This window comes from Salmo salar, chromosome 02 (genome assembly GCF_965601325.2).
Source record: "Salmo salar chromosome 02, fSalSal1, whole genome shotgun sequence".
NCBI lineage: Eukaryota > Metazoa > Chordata > Actinopteri > Salmoniformes > Salmonidae > Salmo > Salmo salar.
Window position 1 is genome coordinate 42,683,413 of NC_138292.1, and position 24,604 is coordinate 42,708,016.

The 24,604-nt window shown below is 41.0% G+C and overlaps 1 protein-coding gene across 2 annotated transcripts; it reads left to right on the forward strand.

The window, feature by feature from the left end:
* Window positions 1-1,783: 1,783 nt before the first annotated feature.
* On the forward strand, window positions 1,784-21,128 carry lin28aa (lin-28 homolog Aa). 2 transcript variants are annotated; one of them, XM_014167241.3, is made up of 4 exons: window positions 1,784-2,086; window positions 3,315-3,487; window positions 12,142-12,326; window positions 16,562-21,128. In XM_014167241.3, exons 1-4 carry the CDS (start codon window positions 2,077-2,079, stop codon window positions 16,779-16,781), a joined length of 588 nt encoding a protein of 195 aa, XP_014022716.1. In that variant the 5' UTR covers window positions 1,784-2,076; the 3' UTR covers window positions 16,782-21,128. The 2 variants fall into 2 exon arrangements, with proteins under 2 accessions (XP_014022716.1, XP_014022707.1); XM_014167232.3 differs by lacking the exon at window positions 1,784-2,086 and adding an exon at window positions 2,259-2,487.
* Window positions 21,129-24,604: the final 3,476 nt, after the last annotated feature.

Here is a 24,604-nt window from a genome sequence, read left to right on the forward strand (position 1 = left end):
GGGACTTTATCCTCACTAATCTGCCCAACTTTCAAAACAGCAGAAAATTATCCTACAATTTTTGCAGAACTTAGTGTCCACACCACTGCAATAGGATGTTGTCCATCAGTAAAAAACACTGTGTTTTGAAACACCGTTGCTGCACTGTCCTGAGCTGTCTCCTCTTGAGAGGTCTCATCATGGAATCTCTTCCTTTTCCTCTGGCAGCTGTGTTCCTTTCTAAATTGAGGTGCAACCCTCATTTGCATAGCAATCAGTGTTGCCTCAGACAGGAGAGACTCCCATCCATCTCTAAGAGGCTCTCTGGATGTTTACTTTATGCCAAAAACAAGAAAATAAAAATAAACCGTTAGTTTTATTAGTATGGCACCCCTGTCTGTGTCATCCACGCTTTGGTTTTGGTTCCTAATTCCAGTCTTTCGGTAAGGGAATACACAAACCATTGGCCTACATAAGAAAACTCTCTTAGGTCCTGTAATCAAGAATACATTACATAGTTTATTGAATTCTGTCAACCTCAACCTCTCTCCTTCGTTTCAATCACTTGCCTTGGTTATCTTTTCAAACACGTTGTTTCAAATACCCACAGAGGGTCGTGGTGATAAGGATATCTAACACAACCAAATGTGGAAGCTAAAATGGTTTATCTCTTCCTGAAACACGTTTCCCTGTCACTATTATGTTTTTAACACGATTGTAAAAAGTTAGCTAATTAACACTGCAGGGCTTATCTTAACAGCATAACTTAGTCATTATAATAAAGTATTTCGTTAATATCATTGGTATATTAATTAAATCATGGGCAGATATATAATAATACAAATAATTATATTGTATTATTATATTTTTACTATATTTTAACCATCAAATGTTGCATTACTATATAACTATTAGGCCTATACCACCTCAGAGAAAGGTCAATGAGAGCATTAAATAGGGGAAGTTATTTGTTTCATTTTTGCTTCATTAATCATTCTACAAGGAAAACAGTCAACAACAACTTAACATTGTGTGATCAATCATCATCGATCTGGGAACTCGTTTGACCAGATAGGCCTGTCTTTTCATGCCACAATTCCAGAAGAGGTGTACGCTAAAGACAATTGTTTCGTTTGAGTCGTCGCGGTTTTATTTCTTTAGGCTACTCTTCGAACTTCCTGCTGAAGATTTGGCTGATTTAGTCACTGGCTACATCAAAATGCAGTGGTTTGATGATGACCGATCCAAACCTCTTCGTGGCTAAAGTGGCCATCCAGTCCCATCCCCCTCCCATGCGTCACCTCAAATGAACCACAACTGGTGTACTTACCTCTCCAAACCAACTTTTTGCATCCGTCAGCAACATTGCGACAACAGCAAAGTGACTGATTGCGATAGAACACATCGAGTATTCAACATTAACCCAATCACTTTACACCTAATCTCGTCACCCAATTTCGAAATAAAAATAGGCCTAGTTATAATATGGAGTTGTTTTGAATAGCCTATTATATCCTCTGTTATTTAAGGGATATTTATTCAACATAAATTACGCACACATTTGATTTATACATTTGAAATTCAACATCTCCCATATATGGACCATGTTCGGGTGTAATGTTGTCTGGTGGGTTTGCAGTTGCCCCTGATCATTTGCGTTGTATTTTATTCGGCTGTGTGGGGTCGATGGCCACTAAATACGCACTCAGGGCAGAGAGAGATGAAGGGGGTGGGGGCTCAGGGCTAGCGCAGTGATAAGCAGTGGTGTGGTGTGCGGTGGTCTCTCTGCATAAGCAACTGTGCGGTGGTCTCTCTGATTTGTGATTGGCCACTCGGCATATGTGGGGCCCTCCAACATCAAGAACGTGCAATTAATCATGTAGGCTAATTGGGAATCACGTAGACATGACCGAGAGGGTTGGGGTTGGTTGGTGGTAGGAAGAAGATGCTCCCTGGTCCTTTCTATATTGACCAAGAGTGAAAACTGACCAGGGGAGGGATAAAGACGTGATCCAACGCGGAGCGGGGCCCGAGACGTCCAGGCAAAAACACGGGGAAAAAGGGACTGATATAGGCAGAAGACAAGCGGGCCCGAACATGGCAGAAGGTAGGCCAATAATTTGGACTAAAACACTTTGATTGGTTATTTGGTTTGATGCTTTATAGCCAATGAGTCTCTGATGGCCATAGATGAAGAGGTTTAGGGGGCTGGGTTACCTTGCATTGTCTTTTAGATCTTGGGTAATTATTCTACAAATTCTTCCTTGTGACTCCCACCCCTCATTGTTTGGGGCGATAAGTTGCCAGACCCTTTTGTTTATTTCGCCCTCCCACTTTCCCACCGAAGTTACGCTTTTGCTATTCAGCGCATTTGGCACGAAAGTGGGAACCCGTGGGCATTACGCTACTCGAAAGGGGAAAGGGATAGCCAACATTAACTTGGGTGCTTCCTTTGAATCAAGGCGTGAATTGGCAAGATGGGTTCTGTTTCTAACCAGGAATTCCCAGGTTGAGTAAAAATCTGACGATATATTGTGTTTAGTGTAGTCTCTGTCTCTAAAGAGATACAGAATGAATACCAGCTTACGATTTTAAAATTGTGTACAGTATGGAACTATTTTCCTTTTTAAATTGCCTAGTCAATACCAAAACATGCGTTATTTTGTTCGCAATAGGCTAACCCGACTCAAGCTCTCGTGTTGTTGACAAAGTAGGCACTTTATACATGTACATGTCATTTTTGTACACGAATTTTCAAATGTAGTCTTGTAAATGCAAATTAATTGGTTTTATTTTCACAACGTAACTTTTTTCTGTCGCACAAACGCAGCTAACAAGAGGCCCATATCATTCAGTTCAACATTGGCCAGCCATTTAGTGATATACTAGGTTTCGTCATTCGTTTCGTGTCGGCCTGTGTTGTTTCCTCACATACCAGTACACTTAATATATACTCACTATGAGTGTGAAACATATAGGTCCTAATTGTGAAATATTAAAATATAAGATGGGAGAATAACAAATAATTCGAGCCATAGATTGAATTCTAGATAATTGTCATTATGGACCCATACAATATTGTTGTTTATGTATTGAAATTGTTTGTAGATAGGTCTATATTTAGGCCTATGGATATGATTGGTTATTGATCAAATCGTAACATATCGATCGGTTTTGCAACGATTTCTCCCCGTTTTCTACCTAAGGGTTATGAATGCGTGAGGAAAAACAAGGAAAGAACAAAGCTGAATGGCAATTTTACGCGCACACTCCTTTCTTAGTGTTCAGGTAAATAGTAAAACGAACATTGTTTAACATATTGTTCGAAATTACAGGAGTCTGCAAGACGGAAGAGGATGAAGCACCAAGTACCGAGGAGGACTCGGAATCTTTCCACGGTGTCGGCGTATGTAAATGGTTCAACGTGCGCATGGGCTTTGGGTTTTTGTCCATGACCAACCGAGAGGGGGTCCCGCTCGAGTCTCCGGTCGATGTGTTCGTCCATCAGGTAAGAGGGGCGCCTTGGTTTTAAAATGAACTGTCTTACCGTCTAATTCTCACAACAAATATGTGGTGAATGGTGGCCCACTATACATTGACACAGAATAACATTTTCAGGCAGTTTTTCATCTCAAACGAACACGCGTTGCTGGCTTACCATGTGACCTCGTGGTCATGTACAGTGGGGTCCAAAATCATGGACACCCTTGATAAAGATGAGCAATAATGACTGTATAAAATAAATAATTCAAATACTGAGCTATATTGTATGCAAAAAAGAAAAGGGAAATTATGTTATTTTATACTAGTACAATTGCTCAGAGAAATATATATTATTGGTTATTGATCAAATTGGTTAGGGTGATCGTAACATATCAATCAGTTTTGCAACGATTTCTCCCCGTTTTCTAGCTAAGGGTTATGAATGCTGAGGAAAAACAAGGAAAGAACGAAGCTCCGTGGCCCAGTGGTTTAAGGCACTGCATCTCAGTGCTAGGGCCATCACTACAGACACCCTGGTTCAAATCTGGGCTGTATCACAACCAGCCGTGATTGGGAGAACCATAGAGCTGCGCACAATTGTCATAGGGGTTTGGCAGATGTAGGCCTTCATTGTAAATACGAATTTGACTTGCCTAGTTTAACAAGTAATATTTTTGGGTGTCAATTAAATCATGTAGTCAAAATATTAATATTTGGTCCCATATCCCTAGCACTTAATAACTACATCAAGTTTGTGACTTTACAAACTTGTTGGATGCATTTGCAGTTCGTTTTGGTTGTGTTTCAGAGGGTCAAAGATCATACCCCCAAGACATTCTAACCTCCCCTGTTATTGGTAATGGTGAGAGGTTATCATGTCTTGGGGTTATGATCTTTGACCCTCTGTAACTTGCTCACTCATCATTATTCACAATTCATTCAAGAGTAATTTTGACCCCTACCTTTCTTTCTCTGAGCAATTGTATTAGTATGAAATAATATAATAAAAATAAAAAATGTAGGTACGTACAAAATAGCTCAGTATTTGAATTATTCATTATTGCTCATCTTTATCAAGGGTGTAAACAATTTCCAATAGTGTGCAACTGCAGCCCGCAATTCGGGCCGTTCCTGCATGTGGGCATTCCCCCCAAAGTGACACCTCTACCACTGAGATGCAGTGCCTTAGCCCGCTGCGCCACTCAGGATCCTATTGGCTGATAAAGGCACTGTATTATGAGCTGTCTTGTTTGCTAAATGAACAAATGAAGTAGGCAGTGGCATAGTGCATATAGGAATAGAAGCACAGTGACATATGCCTCATTGTGTTCATACTTGATTTTTGGCCACCAATCCTATGGTAGTGAATGTCATTCCAGTTCATCTGAATGTCATTCTAGTGCACTGCTTGCTATGAATTATATCTGATGGTGTTTACATGTATAGGTAAAAAAGACAAATAATGTCCGTTTGGAACACTGCCAAATAGAGATATTTGCTCGATCTGATTGGGTGGGCCTGGCTCCCCAGTACGCCTGGGCACTCCTGTGCCTCACGCGCCTGGGTTTAACGTTTAACCTGACAAATTCACATAGAAATGTGAGTTAAAGATCTGTCATTCTCATTAAAAGCAAGTCTAAGAAGCAGTAGATCAGTTCTATGTGTGCAATTTCTATGCTTCCCATTCTTAAGTTTTGTTTTTGCATCGTTTACTTTCAGCTTCAAACAGCTGAAAATACAATATTTTGGTTTATGGAAAAGGAATTTCACAGCGGTTTAGATGGTACAATAATTCTCTACACTATACAGTGCACTCGGTAAATATTCACACCCCTTGACTTTTTCCAATTTTTTTTATGTGACAGCCTTATTCTAAAATCTATTAAATAAACAATTTTCCTAATCAATCTACACACAATACCCAATAATGACAAAGCAAAAACAGGTTTTTAGAAATGTTTGCTAATTTATAAAAAAATATTTCCCATTTGTTTTGCAAATGTTTTTTTGATTTTGTTTGTGCAAATGTATTAAAAGATTAAAAAAAAAAAAAAAAAAAGAAATACTATATTTACATAAGTATTCAGGCCCTTTGCTATGAGACTCGAAATTGAGCTCAGGTGCATCCTGTTTCCATTGATCATCCTTGAGATGTTTCTACAACTTAATTGGAGTCCACCTTTGGAAAATTCAATTGATTGGGCATGATTTGGGAAGGCACAAACTTGTCTTTATAAGGTCCCACAGTTGACAGTGCTTGTCAGAGCAAAAACCAATTCATGAGGTTGAAGGAATTGTCCATTGATCTCCGAGACAGGATTGTGTTGAGACACAGATCTGGGGAAGGTTACAAAAAAAAGTCTGCAGCATTGAAGGTCCCCAAGAACACAGTGGCCTTCATCATTTTTAAATGGAAGAAGTTTGGAACCACCGACTCTTCCTAGAGCTGTCCCCCCGGCCAAACTGAGCAATCAAGGGAGATGGGCCTTGGTCAGTGAGATGACCAAGAACCTGAGGGTCACTCTGACAGAGCTCCAGAGTTCCTTTGTGCAGATGGGAGAACCTTCCAGAAGGACAACCATCTCTGCAGCATTCCACCAATCAGGCCTGTATGGTAGAGTGGCCAAACAGAAGCCACTCCTCAGTAAAAGGCACATGACAGCCCTCTTGGAGTTTGCTAAAAGGCACCTAAAGGACTCTCAGACCAGGAGAAACAAGATTCTGTGGTCTGATGAAAGATTGAACACTTTGGCCTGAATGCCAAGGGTCACGTCTGGAGGAAACCTGGCACGATCCCTGCGGTGAAGAATGGATGGCAGCATCATGCTTTGGGGATGTGTTTCAGCGGCAGGGACTGGGAGACAGGATCGAGGGAAAGATGAAAACCTGCTCCTGAGCTCTCAGGACTTCAGGCTGGGGCGAAGGTTCACCTTCCAACAGGACAACTACCCTAAGCACACAGCCAAGACAATGCAGTTTCTGAATGTCCTTGAGTGGCCCATCCAGAGCCTGGACTTGAACCCGATTGAAAATCTCTGCAGAGACCTGAAAATATCTGTGCAGCAACGCTCTCCATCCAACCTGACAGAGCTTGAGAGGATCTGCAGAGAAGAATGGGAGAAACTCCCCAAATACAGGTGTGCCAAGCTTGTAGCGTCGTACCCAAGAAGACTCGAGGCTGTAATCGCTGCCAAAGGTGCTTGAACAAAGTACTGAGTAAAGGGTCTGAATACTTATGTAAATGTGATATTTCAGTTTTTATTTTGAATAAATTAGCAAAAATGTCTAAATGGGGTATTGTGTGTAGATTGATGAGGGGGGAAAAGGATCTAGTCCATTTTAGAATAAGGCTGTAACGTAACAAAATGTGGAAAAGTCAAGTGGTCTGAATACTTTCCGAATGCACTGTACATGTTTGTTTTGTCACATAAACTGAAATTAGGCGAACTATTAGAATTTTAGCAATCAACAATTGGCGGCGCAATTTCTGCATAGTGCAGCTTTAAAAGTGAGTTAGTCACTTTTTTACCCAGGTAATGCATGCCTTATTCACTTACGTTGATGTTTTGCTGGTGATGGCTGAAGTTATCTGAAGTTTGTTGTGTTTTTACAGTTTCTTTTGGCCCATAGGCGAGTTTTAAGGTGAGGAGCCATCTAAAATACAGATTTTCCCTTTTAACTGTGTTTTTGTCTTGACACTTGAAAGTTCATTGCATGGTAATTTATTCCAAGTGAAGACAAGAGGCCTACCTATGAGGCAATGGGCTTGTTCGACATTGCAGGAAGTTGCCGACTGACTAATCAACAAATCACTTTGCTTCAATGATAACTACTCATTATTTGTTGATCAGTCAGATGCAATTTACCCACTACGCATCAAGAATTTGAAGCTCTCGAGCATGACCAGTGTCTTTTCATCCTCACGGTGTCCAGGTTCCATGAGTGAATTGGGAAACTACCCAGGTTAACCCATCCTGGCCAATAGTGAAGGGGGGGAGGGGGCATCCTTATCCCTCCTAGTTAAAGGCTTAGCATCTCATTGAGAGAAGTCCACTTTAGCTGCTCATTCACTTCAGATTCCTGAAATCTAAGTGATTAAAGCCTCAGTGCTGCTCTCCTCTCTGCCAAATCTATGTTAATGGTGAAGGAGGGAGGGAGATTTGAGGTATACCATAACCCCAAAGCCACCATGGGGCACTCTGTTCACAACGCTGACATCAGCAAACCGCTTGTTAAGATAGCCAGGAATAAATGCTCCTTAAAGGGGTCTACACAGTCTCCCCAAACGGAGCCAAAGGAGGTCTGTTTGCGGCGCTCTCTACATACTGTGGTTCTACAGTGCATTCGGAAAGTATTCAGACCCCTTGACATTTTCCACATTTTGTTACGTTACAGCCTTATTCTAAAATTGATTAAATTGCTTTTCCTCTCTGTACCTTGCTCCGTTCATCTTTCCCACGATCCTGACTAGTCTCACAGGCCCTGCGGCTGAAAAACATCCCCAGATCTGTGCCTCGACACAATCCTCTCTCGGAGCTCTACGGACTATTCCTTTGACCTCATGGCTTGGTTTATGCTCTAACATGCAACGTCAACTGTGGGACCTTATTTAGTGGGGCGGCAGGTAGCCTAGTGGTTAGAGCCCTAGTAACCAAAAGGTTGCAAGATCGAATCCCCGAGCTGACAAGGGAGAAATCTGCTGTTCTGCCCCTGAACAAGGCAGTTAACCCACTGTTCCTAGGCCGTCATTGAAAATAAGAATTTGTTCTTAACTGACTTGCCTAGTTAAATAAAGGTAAAATAAGAAATAGACAGGTGTGTGCCTTTCCAAATAATGTCCAGTCAATTGAATTTACCACAGGTGGACTCCAATCAAGTTGTAGAAACATCTCAAGGATGATTAATGGAAACAGGATGCACCTGAGCTAAATTTCGGGTCTCATAGCAAACGGTCAGAATACTTATGTAAATAAGGTATTTCTGTTTTTTATTGTTAATACATAGACTGTGTAGAGTCCTAAGGCTCACGCACATTGCGCCGAAAGTGGATCCATCTTTTGTCTGCCGATCGTTTAGCACGCAGTGTTTTAGGAACCACCAGCTGTAGACCTCTGACTGACAACCTTTTTAATCCGATTCTACATGTAAAATCAGTGCACGCTCGCTACGCAAATTACGTTCAGAAGTGCGAAGTACTCCAGCAAACGGTATTGGTGTATCTGAGCCATTACATGTAATTATAACTCTTTCCTCCTTTTCAGAACCACTGCTTTTTAGACCATTTATTTCAGCTATTTGAACTTTTCATCTGTTGAAATGGCCAGGACTACAATCACGCCCCAAATGAATGATTTCTTCCTGAAAACCTTCCTTTAATATAAATCTATTTCTCAATAAGTAATTTGTATGACTAAATACTTATTTCATTCTTCCCTGAGTGCAGACATCTCTCTTCTAGTGCTGCCACTCTAGATTCCAAGCCTTTTAAAGCATATGTTTGAATAAGTAGAACAATATCTGTTAACGATGTAACTGGGACAATGTCCTCCTGAACCCTGTCCTTTGACATCTTAAATAGTGACTTCTCCACTGATTTCCTCCCCTAGCCATCAGGGTTCAGGTCAATTACATTTCATTTGAATTCAGGAAGCAAACTCAATGCTTGAAAAATTCGGAATTGGAATTACAGTTTACATCTTGAATTGAAATGGTAGCGACCCCAACCCTGCTAGCCATTGTTAGGAAGGCGAGATCATGTGTGTCCAATGTTCATCCATGATGGACGGATGGTAGTTATGGCTACGGTGTATTATGGCAATGGGGCTTTGGCCCTGAAATGAGTCGCTGAGTGTGCAGGTGAACAATAGGACCACGAATCCCAATGAAGCATGCTCCTCTCGGCCGTGACCGAGCCCCTCAGCCCCTCTTTGTCCTAGCAGCAATCCCTTCCCATTGTCCTCTTTCTCTCTCTCTCTCATCGTATGTCTTCATTCATCTACCCCACTCTGTTTTATTCAAGCTAGTATGGACATAGCCTACAGTAGAGCTTCATATCGCCCTCCAATGCACTTCACCAGGTTGGTAGGGTTTAAGGCCATACTAGGAGTCTCCTTCCTCTTTCCACATGGTATGTTCTCTGTGTTGGGGGTGCGTATGGATGAATCTACTCACTCCTGTGGAGCAGGGGAGGTCACACGTGTGAGGGGAAGTGGGTTAACAGTCACTGGGGCCAACTCACAATGGAGCAGCTTTTCAAGTGGGAACTTCTGTCACCCAAATGGAGTTATGGATGACCCATCTTGTGTCCAAGATCTGCTTGTAAACTTCACAGCAGATGCTCATCAGTGACCATTAAAGTATTAAGGAACGGTTCACTTTACTGTAATTTTCCTCCTACAGATGCTATTGCATTGCTAGTTTTCATTACACAATAGATGCAGTTCTTTGTTGACCATGTGGCTTGTATTTGAATTAGTGTCCTGGTTAAAATACGAACTATGGCACATGATTTTTTTATGCTTTTATTTTCAAGGTAGCCTAATTGTAACTGTTTAAACCTTCCCCTCAAAGCAGCTGCACAGTTACACACACGTTGTTGTTGATATTTGAAGCAATATGCAGAGAAAGCTGTCAAAGAAGGATAAATCAGATAGTGGCAGTTTCCCATTCACAGATTAGTCCTAGTCCTGGACTAAAAGGCATTTTCAATGTATTGAGCTTGCTTTTTAGTCCAGGACTAGGTTGGGTCTGGGAATCCACCCCCTAGTCTTTTAAATATATCCTTAAGATTGCCTCAAATAATATAAGATCGTCCAAGCCTGACAATGGCAGCCATTGACAGTTCTGGAGAGGAAATCCTCTGTGGTGAGCATGGCTGATGTCTTTCCTCTCCTAAATTGGGTCCAAGAATTTAGACAAATGGTACTTGGTGCCTAGGAAATACCTAAATGATGTGGCATAGCCATCAGTCTTGTCCTGACACTGACCTGAGCATGAGATAAATAATTGTGTTTTTGGCTCTACAATTGTGGAATTCTGTTCGCAGCTCAATATTGATCACCCTGTAAGGGTGAAATTCTCAAAGGTTAGTTGAAACTTCTGATAGGAAACACCAGGTTTCATTGCAAATCATATCAAAATCAATGATATCTGCTGCCTGGTTGCAGATATACCATACCACCAATCCAAAAGCTCTTTTGGAGGGTTCTTGTTTTACCCAGGCTGCCTCTGGCATTACCGCTTAATGCACAGCCCATTCCCCTTTTTCATATTACTCCCCTTTCCTCCCTCCATTTCTTCATCCCTCCCTCCCTCATTTTCCAATCCTCCAACTCTGTTTTTGTCTCATGGCTGAACTTCTCTCTGCTGAACAGTGCTACCTGGGTCAACTGAGGTGAAGGCAGCAGAATGGGATCCAAAGAAAGGGTCTGTTGGATACTGTCGCTTAAAGTACTGGGTCGTATTCATTTGGCACCAATGAAACAGGATGGGACTATTTTAGGTTTCCGCTTCATAACGTTTCTAACGTTTTCTGTTGTGTGCCCTTATGAACACCAATCTGGTTTGATATTAGCATAGTCTTTAGCGTTAATCTAAGGATCATGGTGTTGATTGTGTCCATACTCTTGAGCTGTCGAATGCTTTCAGACTTTGAGTTTATATTGATTCCATGCTAAATATCACATTTGAGTAAAACAATCAATCGATTATTAACTCAAAAGCATGCAGGTACCTATCATTTGGAGTGACGATGTGTTAATTCTCAATTTAGCTGCGTGTCTCTGCCAAACAACCATCCAAAGAATGTCCCCCCCCCACACCCCCACACCCTACCCCACCCCCAACCCTATCCCTCCCAGCAAGAATCCTGCAGTGGTGGTTAGTGTGTTAGTGGTTCTTTGTGATGTAGTTGGGAAGAGAGGTTGGGGGGTAGGGGACATTGTAGTGCGGAATGCCGGTCCTTTGGCAGAGGGGGATGGGTGAAGGTTATCACATCAGGTTTACCACTCAAACACAAGAGACTCACAGGCCACTGTGGCCAGTGTTGGGCAACAGACCAATGCAGACTAGGGAGGGAGGACAAATAGTCTGCCTGACAATAAGGGGCTTTGTAGTTGTTGTTTATTTATGAGGTGAGACAGAATGATCAACAGTCAGGAGACATAGGACAGATGCCAGATAGCGCCTATCTCTGTTAGAAAAGTTTGAAGATAGCATAGTGTTCACAGAGGGTCACTCCTCAGCGTCTCCCTTGACCGACTATTAGTTGATTTGTTAGCTGATGCTGCAAGGTTTTTGTGATTGCGTCGTCATTGATTTGGAGCATATCATGCAGCAAGACTTAAGATCTGTTCGTAAGGATGTGTAACGACTAAACAATCCTCCAAGATATGTTTGAAATGCCCCTTGGAAAGTCCCTCTCTATGTTCAAAATGTGATGTTTGATATGACCTATAAAAGGTTACTGGGCCATATTCACAAGAGTCTCAAATTAGGAGTGCTATTAAAGGATACGTTTTTCCTTTTAGATCATAATGACTAGGATTATATGGATAGCGGGAGCTGATCCTAGATCAGCACTCCTACTCTGAGATTAATTTGGAAAGTGCCACAGGAATGAAGGTGAAACTTCTAATAGTATTCTGATGTTTCTTTCTGCTGTCTTTCTCTCCCATCCAGAGTAAGCTGCACATGGAGGGCTTCCGCAGCTTGAAGGAGGGTGAGGCGGTCGAGTTCACCTTCAAGAAGTCAGCCAAAGGCCTGGAGTCCCAGAGAGTCACTGGGCCAGAGGGCACACACTGTGTGGGCAGCGAGAAGAGACCCAAAGGCAAGAGTGTCCAGAAACGGCACTCCAAAGGAGATAGGTGAGTGCCTGCCTTGTATGCACACTGTTTTTGTACATCGAATGGGGACAAGGTATACACTAAACTGTATACACTGAAACTAATTCCTGCAAATATTCAAAAAAGCTATATAACACGGGTGTTAGGTGAAAAAGAGGTGGTTTACAAAATGAAAATGCACAGAAAATGCCTTATCAGATAAGCAACAATGTACTTATTCATCTCACACACACACCACTATGTATAGCATAGTAGGGGTCTAACATACTTAAAAGATGGTGGGCCAAAGTATTTTCTTTATTGTGCTTGGATCTCACATCTGCAATAGTCCATCCATTTTGGATATGATGCAAAATGGTGTTTCCGTTTTATCCTGTTCTGTCCTCTTCTTCTTTTCCTTGACCTCCACCTCTGGCCGTGGTTAGGGTCACACAGGCAGGCTTGGCGTGTGACCTGGATCAATAGCTGTTTAATTCTGGACGTCCCTTGTGGATTTAAACCCAGTGGTTCTCTTTTGAAAAATCTTTTACAAACCTCTTCCACAAAATGTGTTTTTGTGGTTGTAACCTGAACTGGTAACATGAATGTTTCTGAATCACTTTAGATGTGGATTATAATTATCCTGTCATTACAGTTTAGAACTAGTAAAACATGAAATATTTAATTCTAGGTCTTTTTATTTATAAAAAAAAAGTGTTTGATGTTGAAATATTACTCATGTTAGTTATAATAACCAATCTACAAAAATAAGAGTTATTTGGGCTTGTCCCTTTAAAAGAACTCTTAATATTTCTTGGTAGAACCATTTTATCCATAAAGAACTCTTCTAGAAGCCTTTTTTCCATTGAGAAGGTTCCGAAGAACCTTTTGCATGAAAAAGGTTCCATACCCCACTACTTGCATAATGCATTCCTTTTAAAATCCACAAACCCCTTCGCTTTTTCTCACCGTAAAGTAAAGTAAAAGTGAGAGGGCCAACATTGTGGGTCCTTTGTCCGTTGTGGATATTGTGATGGGTTAGACAGGGGTATCAATGTGGCCTCCTGTCAGTTGTGATTATGCCCAGAGTGTAGTCAGGGTGAGAATGGAGATTGTTACGGCCTCAAAGAGTCCTGGGAGGCCTGTGGCGCACGATTCACTCCCCAAGACTATGCTGGTCCTTATAAGAGGAATCATATGGGGCCAACTCCAACATTTTCAATGGAGAATAAGATCAACTGTTTTATAGTATGTCTTGAAGATTAGTCAGTACATAGGTCTAAGGTTCTAAAGGATTTTTGTCAATGATTTTTGTCAATGGCATATTCAATATTCTTTATTATATGGCGGTGTTTGCATGGGATTAGAAACAGTGGGATTAGAAACAGGGTCCTGGCACTCGTTTCAACAGTGTTATCTGGACTCTATATGGCCATAGTCAGCCACAATTTATTTTCTGATTCCACCTTAAGGTGTCCACATTCTTCCGTGCTGAAACAGTTTGGGAAAGTTTGTGCATATATTATGATGACATTTTGTGATGTTTTTGTTCATTTTGGACTTCGGTAAGGGCTTTTTCGGTTGTTCGGCCATACGAAATGTTTTCTTGAGACAAGCTGAAGTCGGTAGCCGAAGTCTACGCCCCTTCGTTGGTGATTGGTCAACAATAAAGGTTCATCAGTAAAGCCTTTGTTGTCATTCAACGAGAGACGACTCGTTTTCATGCACATTTTTTTATTGAGAAATGCTGCACCAAACATCTTAATTAGATGTAAAATTGCGTGACTAAGATCTCCTCTGCAAAACGTCAAAATTAATGACAGATTTCTTGCATTATCTTAGATTAATTCGGACTATTTTGAGGAAGTGTACTGGCTACAGCGACTCAAAATGGACAAACAGTACTATTGCCACTTTTCTTTTCAAGTGAAGGTATTTCAAGGGAGTATGCAATCACACGCGTTCGGTACGCCAAGCCCACTTCGCCTAGTTGCCATCCGAAGCATGCTGACGCCTTTAGTAGGTAAATATGATGCAGGGAGAGGGAAAAAAACCTGTCCATTTAATTGATAACAGATGTAAGAGCCCGGGAGGGGGTTAGAGGTCACTGTAACCATGGCAACCATGTATGACTAAAATGTAGGGGGTTGGGGTTGCGGGGGTTAGAGAGGACTGCGGAGGTCAGAGTTGTGAGATCATTGCTGCAGCTGTTTAGACAAAGGACCACTTCCCTTTTCCTGCTTGCGCTCCCTGATCGATGTTGAGACAGTTGGGCCAGGCCAGAGCTTCTGTGCTGGTACACCTTGACACCAACCCAACGGCCAGTGGTACAAGCAACTGTGGTACAAGTACAAGCAACTGACCTACCTGAGCCTCCCCTGACCAAGCCTCATCTGCATCATTGGGGGAAGGAGGTCTTCAATAGCGCCTCAGTGGCACAGCAGCGGTGACAGCCCCACTCCCACTGCCCATCTGTCAGCCGCCCCTGGACGCGTGGCTATTCTATAGGTCCTGCTTAAACCGAAGCTATCAAAGGAAGGCTACTCTTATGGCTAACATTGACTTTAACCCTTCTGCATGGACTGTGATACTCAGTGTACGTTCTACGGAGAAGGAATATAATTGATGTAGCTAAAAAGACCTCATTGCAGCAAAGTACTGTGGATAAAGAATGAAAAGGGTGGTCAATTTGTAGATAGGAGGCCATTCAAAGTAACAAATAGCCTACTGAAACATACAGAGAAAACATGCTTTTATAAATAGCGTACAACCTGTATTCAATTTGCATTTGCACATGGGGTAGATCAAAGATCATATGCACTTTTTAACCCACTTTTAATCCTATTCTCATAAAAAGGATGGTCATAGGCAGTGCTAGAGGCGTCACTACAGACCCTGGTTTGATTCCAGGCTGTATCATAAACGGACATTGGGAGTCCCATAGAGTGGCTCACAATTGGCACAGCGTTGTCCGGGTTAGGGTTTGGCCGGGGTAGGCTGTCATTGTAAATAAGAATTTGTTCTAAACTGACTTGCCTAGTTAAATAAAGGTGAAATAAAATAAATAAATAGGCCACAGCATGGAACTGGCCAGATTTCTTGGTTTGCTGCTGCAGCACTAGCCTAACTGGCATATGCTGCCCTCTTGTGGATTGCAGGTGACAGCGCATCTCACGCAACACAAGATGAGGGGCCATATGTAGGGAAAGGTCAGTCAGTTGCAGTGGCGGTTCTAGACCATTTCAACTGGGGGGGCCAAGCTGGGGCCAGTTGTACTGTTAGAGGGGCCAGTTGTACAGTTACATTAGACGTTATTGTTGTCATATCGTTTTCTTCACTGCATATTAGGCATTAGCAGGCAAAAGACCATGTTCATAATCATCATCGTTGCCACTGTCTAATAACGGATGTAAAAAAAAGAACGATAGCAAAAATTTGTTATGTAAAAATGATTTCATACTCCACATTCAGGGGGGCCACAAGGGGGTCCAAAGTTGTTGTCACAGGGGCACTAGCCCCCCTTAGCCCCCCTTGCCCCCCCACCCCCAGAACCAGTTGTACAACTGAATGCATTCTACTGAAATGTGTCTAACGCATTTAACTCAACCCCTCTGAATCGGTTAGGTGCGGGGGGGCTGCCTTAATCAATATCCACGTCATCGGTACCCGGGGAGCAGTTGTTGTTGGGGGTTAACTGCCTTGCTCAGAGACAGATTTTTACCTTGTTGGCTCGGGGATTCGATCCACCAACTTTTCGGTTACTGGGCCAACGCTCCTATCAAATGTAGGATCTTAATTTGAGCCAGTTTGCTAAAGCAGGAAAATAATCCTGCAGCAATAAGAAATGTAAATTATTTTGTGGATTACAATTACTGAACATTTTTGTAGGTGTTGAGATACATTTTTCTATAGGGAAAATCAAGTCTGAAACTTCAAAAGCCTTTTTAAACCTCAAATACACTACAAGTTTTTGCATCACAGGAAAGTTCTCCTGCAACAGGGTGATCAAATTAAGATTCCTCACTGTCCGTACAATCCTATTCATTGTGATATAAAGGCTGCTGATCCTAAATCAGCACCCCTACTCTGCAACGCTTGATACCTATGGCCCAGTCCTACATTTATCAGCGTGGTTCAGGGGATCTGTTTGAGCAAGGCGAGGTGCAGAATCGCTAATCTTCGTCACATAACGAGTAGTTATTTGAGAGGGGATATGTAGATCAGTGATTCTGTGCAGTGTCTTCAATCTCAAACACACACTTTGTCTTGTTTTTTAGGTGCTACAACTGCGGAGGCCTGGACCACCATGCCAAGGAGTGCAAGTTGCCACCCCAGCCCAAGAAGTGCCATTTCTGCCAGAGCATTTCCCACATGGTCGCAAACTGCCCAATCAAAGCACAGCAGTCCTCGCCACATTCTCAGGGAAAGCCCTCCTCCTTGAAAGGGGACGAGGAGGAACACGGCCACTCGCCCCCGCCTCCCGCGAGCTCCGATTGAACAAGGAGACACAGGAAGGAAGCTTGGGGAAGCTTTACTGGATAGATGGCCGCTAAGTTTCCTTTCAACTGTATAAGACGCTTTTGGAACTACCTCAGGTTTTTGTAAACAAAACGATCATGAAGAAAGAATGTTACTGAAGTTAATCTTTTTTGGTGTAACACTCACAAATACAGCTGTATTATTATAACACTCAGGAAATATTTGTAAAAATGTATGGAACCGCTATTGAGGGGTTTAAACTTGTAATAAGTTATGGCACATCGCATATTATTTTGATGTCTTTATAGAATAGAAAGTTGTTTATTTTTCACAGAGCAGATCATGAGAAACCATGCCACTCACACTAGCATGCTACGATACTAAACTCACCAGGAAGCTTAAAATCACAGTGTCAAGTAGATAGCTAAACACTTTTGCTGCCTTACAACCTCTTGACTTTCCTGATTGTTACACCCCACTATATCCGACAAAGACAGAGTTGTGACACTACACCTCTGCAATGAATGTTAGTCTTATGGGTGGTAATGGGCGGGTACATACGAACCAACGGGACGGGGCAATGGGAAATAGCTATAGGCAATATATTGGCGGCTACCAATATTGTAGGTGACCATCCAGATGTCCTGGGGACAAATGAATGTCGAACCAAAAAGTATGGCATCTATGGCCAGCTTTCAGTTGTTGTTGTTGTGGTTGCGTCATTTCTGTTACATGTCTGATCTGCTGCTGCTACATTACAACCATACCACTAGAACCCTACAGATGTAGGATCTTAATTTGATCACTCTTTTGTTGCTGAGAATTTTCCTTCACAGCAGGAAATGCAACTTATAGTGTATTCAAGGCTTCTAAAGTTTGTAATTTCTACTTAAAAATGTCAGACTTGATTTGCCCCAAAGAAATATGTATCAACCCTTATAAAAAATGTCCATTAATTATAATCCACATAATAATTCACATTTCCTGTTGCTGCAGATTTATTTTCGTGCAGTAGCAAACTGCCTTAAATTAAGATCTTACATCTCTATAATCAACTTGATCATCCTCTGCTTAGACTACATACATCAGTATTTGGAATTTAATCACTGACTCCAGTAATCGCACCAATACCTGTGAAATGTATCAAACATAAGTAATTTATCATGTAGATATCAGATGCAAGATTTTAATGGATTACTGAGGTTGATTCATTAATCTACATAATCATACTTGTCCTGTTTATACTTGGCAGTCGAAGCAGCAGCAGCATCAGGCGTTGTCTACTGTCTTGGGAAAAAAGGTGCCGCTTAGAACCATAAGGGTTCTTCGAGTTAAAAAGGCCTCATGTAGAACCCTTTCCCACCACAAAGAACCCCTTTGAGAATTTTTTTTTTTCAAGAGTAAAAGCGGGAGCAACACATTTTTATTCAGTGTCGTCAATTACTAGGTACATATTTAAGACATTGCCTCCAAATCGCTTGTGAGGACTATACAGGAACACCACAGTCGTATTCACCAGGCACCAAACGGAAGAAAACGGACTGAAACAGGGAGGGACTACCAGAATTGTCCAATAAGAAATGCTTGTTTTCGTTTGTTGCGAATCGTTTCTGCTACGGCGTGCACTAATGAATATCGACCCAGCCCTGCATGGAGGTGCATGTAGAACTAGCTAAGCCAATCAGCCTTTACTCCCGTTTTACAGGAGAAGCTGAAAGACAGACCTCTAACATCCAATTAATATATACTTAGAATTATTATGAAGCCTTTTTAAAATAGTCCTTGTTATTTATTTGTATCTAAATTGCGCTGCAGCTTCTCCTCATATTCAGGTTAAGGTCACTCCGTGATAGCCTGGTCCCAGCTCTGTTTGTGCTCTCTTGCCAACTCCCATGGTCATTGTTACGCCAAACAAAAACAGGTCTAGGACCAGGTTAACTGTGGTGGGTTTTCCATGACATACTAGACATACTAGACATCAGATATCTTAGCCACTCGTGTCTGCCTTTATCTTGTTCAATGCTGTTTGAGTTTAAAGGGACGTAACACCTAAAATCTAAGTTTGTCAGATACCTCAAAGGGGTCTCCTGTTGAGATAAGTCCATGTCCCAGGCAAATTTTGTATCCAGCTATGCCATAATCCAAAATGGAATTGCAGTGCTTATCTTTTCCATTAATTTGGAGTTGAGGCATATAGATGGATCTACACCACCAATGGCATAGGATGTGGATTTATCTTGACATAAGACTACTTTTGTGGTCAAAAAATATCTGACAAAGTTTATAATGACCCTTTTAATAATTATTTTGTTCTCTTTACTTTGCCTTGTATGATTTACTGCTACACACAATTAGCGTTCCAGTGTTGTGAATCTTCTCCTTTTATCTATGAGAAAACCAATGCAAATGTCACTCTTGCACTAATCATGTAGGAGATGCATTATTGTATTCTATTCTATTCAGTTTAATCTTATGAATATGCGTTCCATATTTTTATATTTTTTATTTACAATGTAGGTGGTGAACGAAACGTATATATAACCTCCACTCAGGCTCGTCTCTCAGGAATCACAAATCTGAAAACTCAGGGAATACTTCCGATTTTTTTCGAAGGCTTGGAGGGGCGATGGAGGAGAGTTGGGGAGGGATGGGATTGGGGTGCAATGTTTGTCTATATTAGTTGTATGTGTGCAGTGAAAGACAAGGGAGTGTTCTGGTGCCAAATCAAAGTGCATGACAAGAAAACGGTAGAGGACCTCTGGGTCCAGTTTTGAATGTCTCGGCATAACAGTAAAACTCTCTTTTTCTCTAATCCGCACAAAATGCTTTAAAATGGCAGTTAATCATGAAGAATAAAACAAATTCATAGCGTGTCCTTAAAACTAGTCTTAAAATGTTTTGACATGTGAGACTATATGAGTTATTACACACTATATTATATACTTATACTTTGTTAACATATCTAATACCACATCTGCTGATGTTCTCTATTATTTTGCCCTACATAATAATATGTAATGACAGGCCTATAATATTCCTCTATTATTGTATTTTTCCCTCTATAATCGTTGTTGATGGGGGAGTTTATGAGAATATTGTTACCATATTAAGGGATTGGGGCTAGTAGTATTATACACATTGGGGTTGTCTCGTCTCAATAGGTGGCTAAAACATGGTATTTCAGACTATCAAAGATTTCCCAGATTGTTGTTATTGGGTGATGGGATAGATTATTTTCCAAGTCGTACAAGTTTAAGGAAGTGATACATGTTTTAACTCAGGATTTTGTCATGTGAAGAAATGTGTTGAAAGCACATGTCCATTTATTCAGTCATGTGGGGCACTATAGCGCACATAGACCACCTGTGTATAATAAGATTAAAGTTTTTTAAATGAACATTTGTACTTGCCGGGTTTAGAAAATGTTGCAGTATGAATGTCCATGAATGCTGATTGCCACTAATGACCTAAACCCTTCTCATTAAAAAAGAGACACACACTCAACGTGCATTTTGCTCATCTCTGGTTAGTAAGCCCTCTGATGGTTGAATTACATCGGAGTTGTTTCACAATGTATCACCCTCTAATATCTATCACATTCTCCACTGTGGACTGATGAAAAGTAATATTACTCATTTCTGCAGATGTCATTGCTTAGATCATAACACTGTTTTACTGTTCTGGACTAGTAGAAATAAGCAATGCAAGTGCCAAACTGAATGAATATAATGTAAACAAAGCTATGTTGTACCTCAATAACTATATTAGCTAAATTGGTATCTTGTATGGCACAGCTAAAGTTGTTTTTGAACCATGTGTGTTTGAGCAAAACTGTTTTACCTCAACCTATTTTGACTCCCCATTGATGTGTTGTTGTCACATTGTGATTTGATTGTTGATTGTTAGATGGGTTAGATTTATCTTAAAAGGCAAAGGACTGAGTATATTATTATGTCCTCAGGGTTACATGGATACCACAGAAAAACATATAGGCTACTGCGTACACAAATGACTCGTGTCATGTTTATGATTTTTGTGCTATTACATAATTTGTGATCATAGGCCATTTGATGCAGTTGTGTGGTATCTATGGGGGATGTTGCCTGTCATTTCCAAAGAATGTGCATTTATTATACTGAGGAATGTGTCAATGTTTACTGCCATAAACCTTTGGCTCTTGAACCATATGCTCAGGTATCTCAGGCACCTCAGGAAACTGGGATGATTGGTTGAATTTGTTATTCACTTCCTCATTTCGTTAAATGGTGTAAAGCATGCATTCCAAAAAAACTGTGACTAACAGTTTACTGATTTGTGAAGATACAATTTCCTACTAGTTAATAATAAACATCTGCCAATATTCAATGCGTTTCCTGGTGTAGTTTTTTCTCCCAATGCAACAATATGCACAATGCTGCTCATATGCATTTACATGTTGTTTACACTTTAGAATAAAAGTTTTGTCTGGCCAATGATTATTTGCATTAAATGGTCGAAAACTGTTCGGAGCCGTGCGACGAGCCCAATTATTTCTGGTCCATTTAGCGCTCTCGGTAGATGTTGAATACTACTTTCTCTCTTTATGACCGCAGATGGCATATTTCCTTTCACAAAAGCTGGTCAATAACGCTTTCCATAGGGTTTCTAGTCCTATTTTTACTTCGATGGCGGCCAGATGATAGAGGCTGACGGTTTCCACCACTTCCAAACTCGACAAACAAACGAAGTTCCGCACCCAATCATTTTCAACTGGAGCACGCAGAGCAATGCGCAGGGGATTGGCGGAGCGATAGAAAAAAGTCAGCTCTGCTATACTTTATGCAAATTGCACGCCACAGCTGCCGTTAACCAATCAGGTGAGGACTAGATGTTTGCTTGAAAATCTTCCTTTCATGAAACATAGTTCCGCCTGTCATTATTTCCGGCCAAGCGAAACCAGAAAAGATGGAAGAAAGCCGGACATTTTTTTTGTATAACTAGGCCAGTCAGTTAAGAACAAATTCTTATTTGCAATGACGGCCTACAGTGGGTTAACTGCCTTGTTCAGGGGCAGAACGACATATTTTTACCTTGTCAGCTCAGGGATTTGATCCAGCAAACTTTTGGTTACTGGCACAACACTCTAACCACTAGGCTACCTGCCAGCCCACATTTTTATTTACAATGACGGCCTACACCGGACAACGCTGGGCCAATTGTGCACTGCCCTATGGGACTCCCAATCACAGCCAGTTGTGATACAGCCTGGATTCAAACCAGGGTGTCAGTAGTGACACCTCTAGCACTGAGATGCAGCGGCTTAGACTGCTGCGCCACTAGGGAGCCCACCAGTCATCGCTGTGTCTGGTTTTCCAATTCTATATGATTTTGCTTTGCTAGAATACAGAGACAAAATCATAAGGTCAATGGCATGGAGGAGGATTGCAGAGATTGTTGGTGTTAGTGATGGGTGAAGAGAAATTTGCACGACAATATTTGATTGTGCTGCTAGCTAACTATGAACATCAAGCAACCTTAACCTCAAAACTGTAATCAAAGCCACCATTTGTGAATGTGTTGAGTAAATGAAATTGTGAAATGTGCCCACCAAAGGACAGAAATCACCAGTAACACACATAACATTGTAAATGATACAGAAAGCATGAATTTCCCATGTAATATGCTATCAATTGGATTATGGTATCTTAACATTATGATTCTCATATATTTTAGCTTATTGCTCTTTCATTATACTTGTGTCATGACTGATGGTTATAGCTCACTTCCTGTAAAATACATAGGTCTACATGAACATTAATGGGTACTTTGGGTAAAGGAAATTGTGGCTTTGCAAATATATCTTTACCCACCATCAACACCAATATCGCTGCAATCCTCCATGCCACTGACCTTCTGATTTTGTCTTTTTATTCTAAAATCATTCTCAGAAAATAAACAAGGTATTTTGCTTTTTGATATTTTTAATTAGGCTACAAATTGCCAGCTCCTTATTTTCAGGTGCAGTGCTGTACCTAGAATACAAGTATTGGATTTGCAGTAAACAATTTTATGTCGGAAAAATCATGTAAAATCAGGTTTATGGTTAGCCTCATATACATTATCTACTGATATCATTTTAAATTGAGAACATATAGCTAGCTCATCAATATGCAAATTATGTGTGAGTTTAGCTATTCTCTGCTTCAGATGTGCAATGACAAGGGGCACTTTGATTGCACAGTTATACCATCAAACTGTAGGCCTCTTGGCTCCATTGGTGATGCATGCCATTATGATAAGCTGCAAAATTGATTCACATGGCTGATATCCTGAGACAGTGACAATCAAATAAAACCGATTGGAAAGCTCCCAACTGGATAAAAAAGGCCATGTTCATTTGCGAAAGCAACACAGAAACACAGACATATTAGAGACAGATCCCCTTCACATATTTTTATTGCAGAATTGTGATCTGTGATGAATTTACATTGACACTAGTTCATTTTGAATCATGTTTTTAAGTTAACAATTAAAACAAGTTCAAACACTTCACTTCAATGAATGAATCAAAATATATTTCAAAATGTACAAATAATCGAACTTATTTGTAAATGTTACACATCTTCATAAGTAGGCTATTATAACTGAAGAATAATTTAGTGTGAAAAAATGTCCATACCAGATGTGGCCACCAGAGCTCCATTACCTGATCTGAGCAGACTTTTATTCCAACCCAGCAATAATAGACATTATTGTCATCTCATTAGATTTGATAAATTGAATCAGGGATGTTAGTGCTGGGCTGGAACAGAAGCCTGCACACCCAGCATACCTCCAGGAGAAGTATTGGCCTGCTACAGTTGCAATACGTTTGTAGCCTACATTGTGTGTTATATACAACATTTGCTAACATAAGTACACAAACAACCCATGGCATACAAGGATGAAACGCGGAAGGGATATTCTCCGTTTCTGGCCTGCTCTCCAGGCACCAACGCATGAGGGTGAAGCCACAGGTTAAGGCCAAACTGGTGTTTCTAAAAATGAATTCAAAGGCACTGTAGACTGAGCCTAATAAGGCATTTACGCTTAATTTGTATTTAATTATAAGTAAGTCAGCCTATATGCGCAATTGAAATACTATACTGATTTAATACAATGAAATGTTGTTTAAATGCTGAGCGCTTAATGTCCCTGACTCCCTCCCTAGTCTAGTGTCGCACTCGCAAATTCTTTACAGTGTATTTCTTTGTAGGCTATAGCCTTGAAATAATTGAAATAATATAGCCTAAATAATTCATTTTCGTTCCTTCTTAGTCTCCCTGTCTGGCTCCTGACCTATTTAGTTTATATGCAGTTTAATATAACGTGTCGCCTATTTCAAATGATGAGAGCTTCTTACATTCCCCTTTTCATGTTTATTAAGATACTTTTCATTCTTATCATATAGTTTGGTTTCAATACTTCAAAACCAAACGGTTGGTCCAGGTAGTCACAAAAATAGGTGTTGGTTAAAATGTGATTTTAATGAATGGAGCGAATTTGGTGCCACAGTTTTTTTCCTGTGAGGGGAGCTGTTTTTAGCAGAGCGCTTGGAAAGAATGTGGCGGGTCGTGCGTAAACACCACTCCATATATGATGAGCGGGATTTCCGACCACTCAACCCCTGCTCACATACACTGCTGTAGACTGAGCCTAATAATGTCACGTCCTGACCAGTAAAGGGTTTATTTGTTCTTGTAGTTTGGTCAGGACGTGGCAGGGGGGTATTTGTTTTATGTGGTTCAGGGTGTGTTTGTGTATGTGTTCATGTAGAGGGGGTATTTGGTTTATATGGTTCGGGCTATGTATTTAGGTAGAGG

Coding starts and splice junctions, on each gene's coding strand:
- lin28aa (XM_014167232.3), top strand. CDS start 2,457: ATGGGTTCTGTTTCTAACCAGGAATTCCCAG. Junction 3,488..12,141: donor TCGATGTGTTCGTCCATCAG/GTAAGAGGGGCG, acceptor TCTCCCATCCAG/AGTAAGCTGCACATGGAGGG. Junction 12,327..16,561: donor CGGCACTCCAAAGGAGATAG/GTGAGTGCCTGC, acceptor CTTGTTTTTTAG/GTGCTACAACTGCGGAGGCC.